The 12,516-nt window shown below is 42.0% G+C and overlaps 1 protein-coding gene across 7 annotated transcripts in view; it reads left to right on the plus strand.

Moving 5' to 3' along the window:
* Window positions 1-8,732, plus strand: part of LOC117953863 (zinc finger protein 521) — a 90,566-nt gene extending 81,834 nt beyond the window's left edge. For all 7 annotated transcript variants that reach the window (XM_034887268.1, XM_034887267.1, XM_034887261.1 and 4 more), the window contains one exon: window positions 7,249-8,732. In XM_034887268.1, coding sequence (XP_034743159.1) covers window positions 7,249-7,278 — 30 coding nt within the window. In that variant the 3' untranslated portion in view covers window positions 7,279-8,732. The remainder of the gene's footprint in view (window positions 1-7,248) is intronic.
* The last annotated feature ends 3,784 nt before the right edge of the window (window positions 8,733-12,516 follow it).

The following is a 12,516-nucleotide window of genomic DNA, read 5'->3' on the forward strand; positions in this document are numbered from 1 at the left end:
GTTCTACTTCCCCACACAAATGAGATTCTCCTCTCCCCGTGTGATAGCCATTATTGCCAAGCTGTGACCAATTCCACTGTGTTAATTAAGCATATTTATAGGCTTCACGGTCACTAGGTGTAAACAGCTAGGCGTGTCATAATGTCTGTCTGAAACGGAAAATAGGGAGAAAAATGAGAGATGGACAGTTGCATAGAATGGAGGGAGGAGGTGGGGGAGAGTGCATGGAACAAGTTAAATGTATCCAAAGTGTGTATCCGGTGTGCTGTATTTTTATATTATATTTCATGGGACAGCTAAAGTTGATTCTATGAATGATAGCTCTTCAAAACAATATTTTAGGCCTTTGTTTTCCCCACTTACTTTTCATTTCAAATTTTAAGAATGGCACGTTTCAGCATTAAGCACAGAGATTGAATTCCCCAGAAGTTTTTCTTTCCTCTTTCTTTTTTATGAATTTTAAAATATGCCCCCAAAAACGCCCCAACTGCCCCGAGTCCCAAAAGTGTCGCACAAAAGCAAAGCTTCATGTGAATTTCCCTAAGCGGCTCTCAAACACCCCATTTTCTATGAATATCTTGATCTGCCAAATATGACAGCTCTTCACGCTTTTGAAAGTTGTATATGTATTTTCTTTCTTTTATATGACAACTTGTTTTCTTCTTCATCACCCCAGGTGCTCAGAATTCTGTCACCATTTCAAAAAGTTGCACTACAAAATAAAAGAACAATGAATTAGAAAAAAATACACAGCAGCTTGTGAGGTGCCATCATTAATATTTAAGCTTATTTATAATTATGTACAACACTGTACACACACTGTAAATGGGGACATAAACACCCTTAGATGACTAGGGATGTATCACAATAGTGGTGTTCTAGTTTTGTAGGTGGATCAGAATAAGACAGCATGACAGACCTAATGATCCTGGGAGGATATTCTTTTTCTCAGTGTGTGTGTGTGTGTGTGTGTGTGTGTATGTACTTCTATGTATTTGTCTTTGTGTCTGTCTCTCCCAGGGTCTGATATGTGCATGCAAACACATTGTCTGGAGGGAGACATGACAAAAACTCCCAGAAGCCTTTGAGCTGTTCTTTTTTTCTTTTTCCTGTGTTGCGCCACTTGGGAAAGTTAAATCCAAACAAAGAGGAGACGCTCGGTGTACTGTGCTAGAATCCATCACCAGATCTCTCCCTCAAACATGTCTCCTTTACTTTTCTTAGTTGACTTTTTCAACAACTTTGATAAATGCCATTATAAGCGCTCAGGTAAATCACTACAGGTTTTATGTACTGCCTGTAGTGATTTGATTTGTCTATTACGCTGTTGTTGATGTTAACAAAATCAGCAGAGGCCAAAATAAACAACATTAGAACAATTATTCCCTCTCGAATTTACTATTCACACAACGCACCACCAAAGTAATTTAACTCTTCAGTTTTAGAAAAGGATGCTGAGTGACTAGTCAATTAAAAGCTCATTTTCTGTTTCGCCCCTCCATTTCGTAGGGAAAACATGAGAGTCCAGGATCAACTCTCGCCTTCCCATAGAAGTGCGGAAATGCACTAGCAAATTTAGTCCTCAACATTTTCCGCATTTGTGAAGTGGCATATCTAGCAGCACAGGAGAGGGAGGGGGGCCAGACACTCTGTAGCATCCCTAGTCAAAGTCTGTCCCTGACTGAAGTGGTTAAATGTGAGAGTAATTGTGTTTTGTTTCTGGGACTGACATGTGGAACCCCATGGACCCCATCTCCCTCCCAGTGACAGGCAGAGATCCTCCCCCCTCGCTCTGTCTAATTAGAGGATGTAGCCCAGGGCTCATGTCCCGGGAAGACCCATCCCCCTCCCAAGATGGCTCCCCTAAGAAAGCCCTTAATTGGGTTCTTTAGTCATAGTCTTCATTTTGGCTGGAAAGGCATCTGTGTGTTGCTATCACCTCAGAATACAGTTTGTATCGCTCTCTTGTGTTATTTTTTTTCTACCTCTCTTTTTTTTTCTCCCTCTCGCCGGCCATCTCTATTGCTTTCCCTCTCTCCCTCTCCCCGTCTCCCACTCTCTCCTCACTTAATGAGGCCCCATAATAACACAGCAGTTGTGCAGTTGTTTTGCTACCTCAGTCAAACAGCGGGATCACTGCATAGTGGGTTTCTAGTACCATTCACTTGTCTACTTAGACAGGGTAATGAGTATCATTTGGAGCTACAAAGCACCAGCCCACAAAAAGGGTGGTCCGTCATCTCCGGTTACACCTCGAAAGCATTTGGTTGGGGTGGTTAGACATCTAATCAAAGCATTTCAAGCATTACGGATTTATTAGATATTTTTACAAGCGTTCAGCGTGAATATCTCCATAGGTAAAATGACACACATAGAAGACCATAAAATCCATTCCCGTTGTCAACTCCACCCTAGCCTAGTGCTGTTACTGTACGACCATGACTCCCCGGGCACCTCACTTCAAACAAGACGGTCTGTTACCAAGGAGACCAGGCCAGTTGTGGCACAACAGTGTTTGGGGTCAACCCTCCCTACGGCCTGATAAGTGATGACTGTGGAGAATGCCAACTGCTGTATTATTTATTTATTTGATTGTGTTCTTCATTGGCCGAACTAGCCAGCAGTAAGCACGGCCTGAGGTCAAAACGGGGAAGGATTACTCCCTCAGCGGACTGGTCAACAGTAGGGAATGCACAAAGGGAGTACTGAGTCAATACTGGACCGAGTTCAACACACCATCAAAGATCAAGGCAGAATGCAGCACTCTGGTCTTTCTCCACAGCGGTTTTGAACGATAACAAAACACTTTACACAGTGGCAGAACTTTTACAGAATTACCCAAGCCACAATGGGGGTCGTAACTGACCATTCTTTAGCTTTAAATCATTACACAAACTTGAATTTTGCTTAAACATCCAAGTGTTTCCATTGCTTAAAGTCACAATGTAGTCTAGTGCCTCAAAGCAAGACCACAGGTTCTTTGTTTTAGTATCATTTGATGACATCCTCTTATGCGTTAATTAAATTCCTAAGTGATGACTACGGGTATGCACAGGTCTCAGTGGTTTAGTGCACACTCCCCGTGCTCCAGATGCAGCTATGCAGATGTATGCATGTAAGCCATGCAGGGTAGGAGAGAGACTCGGCACAGACTGATAAGACTTTTAATCAGAGCTTAGAGGGGGATGTTTACAGTTTTGACAGTTCCTTCAAATTTCTGATTATAGATAAACCAAATAAGACACTTTAGCCGCAGGGGTTATGAATGTGTTTCACTCTTCTAATTAAATAGTTTCTTTAACGAGTAATCTTTACTGTAACTAAGACTTACTTGACTCACAATTGCAAATCTATCAGTTGGACTAGCATGTCAACTGTCAGAAATAAATGTCTTCATACATTTATTAATACTAACTACTCTAAAATGTGAATCAGTTTTCATTTTGTGTTACAAGTATTCTTTTTGTCCGACTACAACATTAGCAGATAGTACCCCCCAAACAGTGTTAGGATCTGTTCTAAAGTTGCACTTCTTCCTACTTGCCTTTTTATAGAATTCATACCCTTTCCTCGTCAACAAAAATAATTATACATTTTGGCTTTGTTTTTTTGATCATTTTTTATTATTATTTTACATGATACTGACTTACACAGAACTTGTCATTAAAACAATGTAATTACAGCAATTTCAACCATATTAGTTAAAAGGCCGGGTAAAGATGAATGCATTTATTTGTGCTTTCATTAAGTGTCAGTTCAACTACTCAAGTACTAATTTTAATTTAATTTTAATTAAAATTGTACGCAATATATATGATTTAATAATTTAATTAATAATTGTTAATAATTTATTATAACTTAACGAAACAGCACTTAGAATTTGAGGGATAAATAATGTGACAAATACTGTTCATTTCAGTGGTCAGTGGTGCTTTGTTTGTTAGAGAAGCCTTGAAAAAACCATGGCTTAAAGCGTTGTTACTGCTCACTCAGCTCTCTTACCGCTCCATACACGCTGGATAACAGCAGGTAGAAGAGCAGACACAATGTACTTAACATGTGCACTGCAGGTATTAACATTATGCTAATCAAACATTGTTGCGATTAAGCTTTATATCTTCTCTCTGTGATGTTGGATGATGTGAAGATTGTCTTTAATACAGCGAGATCAGATGAAAGAGAGCATGTGGATGCTAGTTCGCTGGACTTCCTTCGCAGAGCTGATGTAAGAGATGCACCTCTGTTGCCTCACTGGAGACCGGGTACTATCGATGGAGGCCAGAGCAATGGGGAACGACACGAAGAATGATTAGTTAATAAATCCACTCTCCAGCCTACTTGCTCTTTCTCGCTCTCTGCTCTTCCCCAATCGTTTCCCATTTTTTCTCACCCTCTCCCTCTCTGCGGCAGTGTTAAATTCCTAAGACATGTTGCACCTGTTTGCATGGGTACACAAGACCCCCGCCGGATGTTCCCCCTCCCATCCCAGTGCCCCTGAGGGCGTTGCAGTAGGGTGATGTAATCAGATGAAAGTGGTGGTTTTAATGGTGGCACAGAGCCGTTGAGGAGGAAGAAGCTCGATCCGAGCCAATGCAGCCGGCCTTCATAAGGGAGAAGCGGGTGCACATTATTGATCACAGCAAAATTTAATTTAGTGGAGAATTGACTGCTATGGTTTACCTGAGCACTGCTGGTAACCGGGCCCTGCAGCAGGCCTGTGTGGCCAGCAGGTGGTTGAAAGGATCGGGGAGGAGATTAAGGGTTGCATTGAAGGGAAGGAAATGGATGATAAGAGGAATGGCAGAGTTTCAGGGGGAATAGGATGGCATTGAAGGAGGGCGTCAGGATGAGAGCTAAAAGGCTTAATGGAGGGCATCTAATCCTAAATTGCAGTGATTCTGGTGTGACACCATTAGTGACATCCTTCTTGCCGGGGCAGTGGATATTTTTGTCATTTTCTTGCACACATCTAGTTTGACATTTATGGTTGGGTACTATAAGTATTTAACTTATACAATGCTGGTACAGAGGTATTTGACAGACTTGACAAGGATGAAAATTGGGAAGTGGTTTTTACCCGTCGCTCCCTTCCACCTTCCATTCTCATACACAGAACAGTTTATAGCAACTCCACAGAGTTGAGTATCCACAGAGATAAAGGTATCAGTTTCATTTTCTTTTAACATTTTTCCCCCCTCTTTTCCTCTATTTCCCTTTAGTCTGCATGGCTGCCACAGCCACTGAAGTCGTTTAACACCGTCCTTGAGAAAGCCCTCAGTGAGAAAACTCCTGGCATGTTTGAGGAAAAGGTAGAATGCAGTGTGTGTCAGACAGAGCTGGGACATGCAGAGGGGGGAGCCATTCCCCAGAGAGGTTATTTTCCCCTCTAATAGCTGTTACGAGCCCTACATTATATCCAAGGAGCTACGTTCCTTTGGGGTCTACAGACACACACACACACACACACACCTAGATGCACCGGCACACTCACACAAAGGCATGCACAATTTTTCACTCTCTGTTTCTCTCTCTTCCACACACACACGCACGCACGCACACACCCCCACACACACACAGGTACACACACTCAGTCCTAGCCGCTTTGCTCTCCTCGTGTCAATATCCTGCCATTTGAAGTCACGTACTGCAGGGGCTTCTGGGAGTCGCCAAGGAGCCAGGCTGACGGGTAATGGGCCGCATTCATTAATAAGGTTGCTGTGCTCCTGTCCCTCCTCGGCAACGCCAAGGATGTCTTCACCGGGGGGTAGGGGGTTGGTGGAGTGTGAGGAGGGGGAGGAGGTGAGGTGAGGCGAGAGAAAGAGAGAGAGAGAGCATCCCGTGGGGAGTCTCCTCCCAGACTCACTTAAAGGAGCTTTATTTCAGCAAGAGAGAAGAGAGGGAAAAAGAGGAGCTGTCCGGGGCCGCCTCTTTAAAAAAAGGGAGCGCAGGGCCCAAGCGAGCCACACTAACCCTTTCAGGGGTCACACTCCTGCTCCCCGTCAAACAGCTTATTACCCCACCTGTCGGGAAGTAATCGCCCTAGCTGAAAGGAAAGCTGTCGAGGTGTTTAAATGCTTTATATGGAGGCAGCTGAAAGGGTAAAGTGGAAAGGAATGAATGCAAGGGGGGCTAATAGTCGTCTCCGAGTGCGGCCCGAGAGACTCTGCACCAACAGGACTGAAGGTGACTGCTGTGGTAAACCTTCACACTGTGGTTGCCCTAATCATTTTAGATTGTCTCCTCCTTACCGTTTTATTTTAAAACTTGAAAATGTCATTTAACATCATTGTTCACTCATATCTGTGCACAACAGAATGTTTGTCTGCACTCACTGAGGTGTGTGTGTATTTGTGCATGCATGCGTGCTGATGACTCTGTGACAGGTGTGTCTAGTCCATGCCAGTTTAGAGAGTCCAAGGCCGTGTTTTAAACAGAGCGCAGCAAGTGGGGCATGTAGTTTGCATTAAAGGGATTAGCAGTCACTTCAAAAGATGACCTGGATTCAGCCCACCAGGGACACCAGTTACACACCCCCTGGTCCACACTCCCTTTAAAGAACCTGGCACAGCTGCCCCACTACAACCACTCTCAACGGTCTGTGTGTGTGTGTCTGCATAAATTTGGGAGATACAGCAAAACAGAATGATATCATCAGCTTGTTATTCTGTCAAAGCGAATTGTGCACCGTTACAATTTTATTTAGTGTGGAGAATCAAATTGTCAGCGGCCTCACCTGGACATAAAGTATTTCTCAACTTCTTTTTTCTGCACTGTACGTTTGAAGCAAATTCAATAAATTGGGTAGGGTGATATTCCATCAGGTGTCTCTGTGCCTTGCTATGGATTTGTTTCCATGGACACAGTCTTTGATCAGGAGGCAGGATTTCTGAGGAATGGCATGTTATCTGTCAGTGGTCTTGTGCCTTTGTGTTAGACCACGATTTAACTATGCCTAATCCCAGAGCCCACACAGGTTTGACTCCTGTGCAAGTTAATTGGAGCTGGATAATGAAAGCCTAATAATGACAATGTTCAAATGTCAAGATAATCAAAAGAGTTGTCAGTTATAAGATTACGTGTTATGATTGCATTATGATTGCAACAATACATTTCAAGGTTTAGAACATGTCCTTGGAATGGAAGATGAACAATGTGCCCTGTCCTTTTAATGAAAAGGAAGGAAAATGAAAGATATATTTGTTGTATGTGATCATAATGTCTCCCCTGTTTCTTTTTGTGTCCTTACAGAACCACGCGTTGACCCAGCACAGCAGCTAACGTGGCAAAGATCAGCGCCGTGGCCAAGAACAAGGATCACATGACGCAGAGAAAAATGTCTGACCGCCAATTACCGTCAGTGCAGTTTCCCACTGACTGTCTTGCACTGAACTTCCAATTCAGTTTCACCACAAGGAACCATGCCACAGCAAGAAAAAAGAAAAGCAAGGCAGAGAAAATAAAAGAAAGAGGGGGACAGAACATAAAAGTACCCTCTCCGTTCTTTACTAACCATTGTTTCAAAAATAAAGAAAAAGCCAACTTGTTTGTACATAGGACTCTTCATGTGTTGCTTAACTACAGCTATATTGCAATCTTATACAGTATTTGCCAATGTACAGTTCAAAATGTTTGTCCAAAAAAAGAGAAGAGGAAAAAATATATCAATGACATTGTCAATCAGACCACATGGGACTCAACCTAGTTGTGTAAAGGAGAAACAGGGTGCCACTGAGAGCGTAGGAAGCTGTAGGAACCAGCACGTGTTGTCAGGAGGACTTTTTTCATCAGCGCCACCCCTACCGCGCAGTATGTCACTCTGTATCCTCACATGGTCAATCATTATGGGGTAGAAAAGCTTGATTCACCAGCATATAGCTGAGATCTTGTCTGTGTGTCCGTCATAACATGGCTGCCAGAGGACCAGCTGGGAACGGCGGTGCGACTAATCTGCACTGCCTGTGCTGGAGTTTAGATGAGAGGCAAACAAAAAGGGGAAAGGAAGAAAGAACAACAACACAGAGAAGAGGAAAACAGGACAGGATGCTGATATATGCAAACGCAGTGACACAGATTTGGAAAAGGCTAGTTCCTCTGGTTGGCTCGTGAACAGAGGCGTGAAGCTCCCATGTGGCTCTCAGAGCATGGGGAAATCTCCAGCCCACTGACTTAACCTGTACATTTCTGTTGTCAATGTTTACTGCTCGTTGAAGCCTGGAGATTACTGGAATTTTTTTTTTTAGTCGTTATGTTTTGTTATCCATACTTATTTTTTCGCAACGGGGAAGTAAATCCATTTGGATTTGGGGTCATGAAGACTGAACATAATTTCAGTCTGTTTTGGGGATATACTGTAGTTACAAAACTCCATCCCTGGCTCTCCTGGAGAGTGCCCAAATACTCCTTTTTTTTTTTTTTTTGCTGTGTACCATTGCTCTCTGCTCAAGCTGGAAGCTACTGTGGCATCATACAAAACTTTAAACCATTCTGTTATGTAAATGTTTTGCATTCATTGAACCTGAGATGCACTTTTGTATAAAACTTTAATGTTTTGACATTTTGATTGAGAATTGTTCGTACACAGTTTACAGGAAATCACCATCTCCTGCAGCAAAAGGACATTTATCTCTGATGTTATTAAAATGTATTGTACAAATATGGAGTTCTGTATTTGGCAGACCTCGTTTTTTTTGTGTTGCACATGTGATGGAAATATTAAAAACTGTATGAGGAAATGGCTTCTTTGTCCCTTCATTATCTATCTAAAATACTTGTGTGCATGGGAGTGAACACAGTAAACCCATCAGACAAGACCTATGACAGCAAAACCACGATCATCATCAAGATCTTCCACTGCTTTTATGTTTTTCATTGTATCAAATTGCATCCTATTTTTTCTCACTCCCTGGTGGCTCTCGCTAACAAACATCTGAGCATCTTAAGGGAGGTCTGTGTTATTAATGACTCCATTACCCATCACCCTGTGCGGTCCCATTCTACACACCCTTGTGCTAGGTCTATTTAGGGAGCATCCAGCACTCCGGGAGCCCGAGGAAAAGATTCTTCTGCTTTTGCCGGGTGGGACAAAACCCATGCAACAACATCTGTCTGTCCTAGCAAATGATTCATCAATGGTGACACGCAAGCAGCATAACATTTGTTGAAGCTTTCAGTTTTGTTTTGAAAAGGCTCAGCGCTGCAGCTCATTGTAACTAGGTTACACTGAGAGTAACTAATGACTGTGAACTTATGGTTTATTTTAAAGTGGCTATATGTAACTTTCAGTGTGTTTTAATTCCAGCGGAAGAAATGGTAGCCATGAACTGTTTATACAGTCATTGTTACAACCACATTGCGCATTGTAAAGGTTTTTCATGAAGGAAATAGGCATTTTACATACCCGAGGGCCAATTCGGGGTCAGTTTGAATCATTTACAATCCTGTAATTGTCTCTTTCCCTTTTAGTTTTTAGTTCTTTGTTTCATTTCCTTCCTTTCCTTTTTTGTGATGGTACTGCCCAGTGTCATCTATAACATCAACAGATAATTTCTAAAATGTAATTAAAATACAATACTGTATGAAGAGATGTAATGCTACCTTTGGCCTGGCCGCAAAAGCTTTTCCGGTGTTACAAAGAAATCTACGACCCATCAGAATGTGTAACTGTAGAGCCGGTCTACCTGCCGTAAATCACAAAAGAAAAATCTGACCTAGGCAAAGCCAACAATAAAAAAGTGTTTAAAACTAGTATTCTTTTCACTGTTAGTCTTGTTTGCTGTTACAGTTCATTTGTGCTAATTAGATGAAAAATTACACGGTTTCAGAGACATTATAAAATTGAATAACTTTTAACACATTGCAGATACTGTATTTCATTACATACTGTATACATAAAACATTACATAATACCTTATATTGTATGCATATTAAAACAGAAATAAGAACACAAATCATAATAATATTCTACTATTGTACATTATGTGCAGATAAAATACAAAACCATATAAATATTGCCTATCCGTATGACAACATTAAAGATAATTTGTCACAGAAAATGATCACATACTGTACAGTTTATATAATACATTGAGGTTTCTAAAGCTTGTCATATTCAATTTTGTTTTAGTACAAGCATATCATCAAATGTGCATGTTGTCTGTCATATATTAGCTTTTGTTACATTGATATAATGAGGATCAGATGAAGATTGGACTTCAGTGGCAGACTTCCACAATGGAGACACAACCCCTCTTCCAAAGCAGAAATGGTACGGCCTAACATTAACTGTCATACTGAATGCAAGCAGGGCATCCATTAAACAACTTTGCGAGCATCTCCCCGTGCCAGGCACTTTTAATAAGCTTCAAGGGCATTTGAACGGGTCCAGAACTTTGCTTTGCCAGAGATGGACTGGCCCACATCATCCATTACATTAAATTGGGTGGCGGCCTCCAGCTCATATTTATGATTTAATTAAATTCACTTGTGAGGCGTATCAGAACCACTACGGCCTCCCTTTTTAACGCCAGTCTAAGCATCAAAACACACACAGCTACACACATGAGTGCATACACAAGCGATATGTTTCTGACACTCACCCAAGTGTGAGACTTTGTGGGCGCTTTGGCAGGGGCATCCTCAGGGGTTCATTTAAAGCAATATAATTACACAGCCCCCAAGAATTCTTCCATCAGAACGCAGCAGAATGGATGGCTTATTCAGAGATAACTTAGCCTGGTTGATCCTCTGCGGTGTCGTCGCCTGAACATAACCTCAATGCAAGTGGCACTCAGTGCTGCTAAGAGTCTGGCCAGTCCTTGTTGAAACTGGGCAGTCGGACCAGATGTTTGGGAGTAGCTGTAATGCCATTGTTCTACTCCAGGATGTGTGTGAATTGGCATTTTGCTTATTTTTTTCATTTGACAACATAATACCCATATTCCCCTAGAGAAAAAGTGGCAGTCAGTGGTAAGACTTTATTAAAGAATTATGAGATCCTACCTGAACCTGTGCAGTATGTTCCTATTCAGGAGACTGAGAATGTGCCCCTTTATCCGGTATAAGCAACCTGCACAAATGTAGTAGGTACAGTATGCACCCAGTGTCTGTCCCTTGTGTTCCAGTGTCCTTGCTATTACTTTTCTTTGGTGCAAAATTTAGTTTGGTGAAAATTCCACATTGTTAAGCTGTGCATTCCTCCCACTGAAGGAGACCTCAGAGACCTCTTATGGCATTCAATATATGCGCCCAAGCGTGAGATCCAGATCCATTTGGCTGGGAGATCCACTGGGAGTGTCTGGGGTAACCCAATCTTTCAAACCGGCACTCCACATCCAGAAAGCCATCTTTTCACTTCAGCACTGTGTCAGCAAAATGGACGCCTTACCCTCAGTATGTAACCCTGCCACAGTGTACATGAATCAAACAAAAGGCCTTTTGCTATTGTCTTTCGTTTATATCTTGTCTAACTGTGTATACACCCTGTTTCTGTGTCTTTCAAATGCAATTGTGGTAATGAGAATGACAGTCAAAAAAAAGCTACATCTCAAATAGGCCTCCTCAGAGTAAAGTTACTTTGCAGACATTTCTCATGTATGGATGGCAAAGACAGTTCTGAGGTAATAATTAGAAGGAGCCTGGAGCTGTGAATATCACCTTCAGAGGATATCCACCTTCATCCTACACTTCAAGCTCCACAACTAGAAAATATAAATAAAGGTATGTAAAAATAAATCATTTATTCTGAGTTGATTTATGTAGGGAAGTTTTTTTTTTAATCCCTCTGTACATTTTCTAAACTGCTCATTATGTTCACGAGCATGTGTCACAGGGGACTTGAGCCTATCCCAGCACACAATAAACAAGAAGCAGGGCACACGTTGGATGGGTCGTCAGTCTATCACCGAACTAACACACACATAGACAAACGAACACATTCTCACTCGTTCCCCTCTGTAGCCCCTCATAATAATCCCCCCTGTCTCCTGAACTAGAAGAGCTGAAGGTAAGTATCCCCCTCCAGTCATCTCACTCTGCCTCACCAGGACAACACTTGAAATAGACAAGGCACTAGATTATTTTTTGTGTGTATGGGATAGGGGAGGATTTCAAACATGTATTATACACAGAGCAATAAAATATAGACCAGTTGGGGTCAAATTCACTGCAATTCTCCAGGCTGCGTAGCCAATGTGGCCTGTGTGATGATATAAGGACAAGAAAAGTCTAACAAGAGCAGAGGAAGGGAAAAAAAGTATCAATAATGCAGCGTACACTGTATACAGCCAGCAGTAAAAATTGAAAACACACTGCCTGAGAAAGAGGAGGGTACACACCAAATTCTGGGTTGAGTCCCTTGTAACTTCGTGGCAGAACATTAATTCATTAAATAATTTGGGTTCCGTGTGGCTGCTGAAACCAATTCGAGTGTTTCAGCACAATTTTTGTTAAAAAAAAAAAAAGCCAACAGACTTTTCTCAAATGTTGTGCTTTCAGGAACCTGGAAGCCAGCCGAACCTA

Source organism: Etheostoma cragini, chromosome 12 (assembly GCF_013103735.1).
Source record: "Etheostoma cragini isolate CJK2018 chromosome 12, CSU_Ecrag_1.0, whole genome shotgun sequence".
Classification (NCBI taxonomy): Eukaryota; Metazoa; Chordata; class Actinopteri; order Perciformes; family Percidae; genus Etheostoma; species Etheostoma cragini.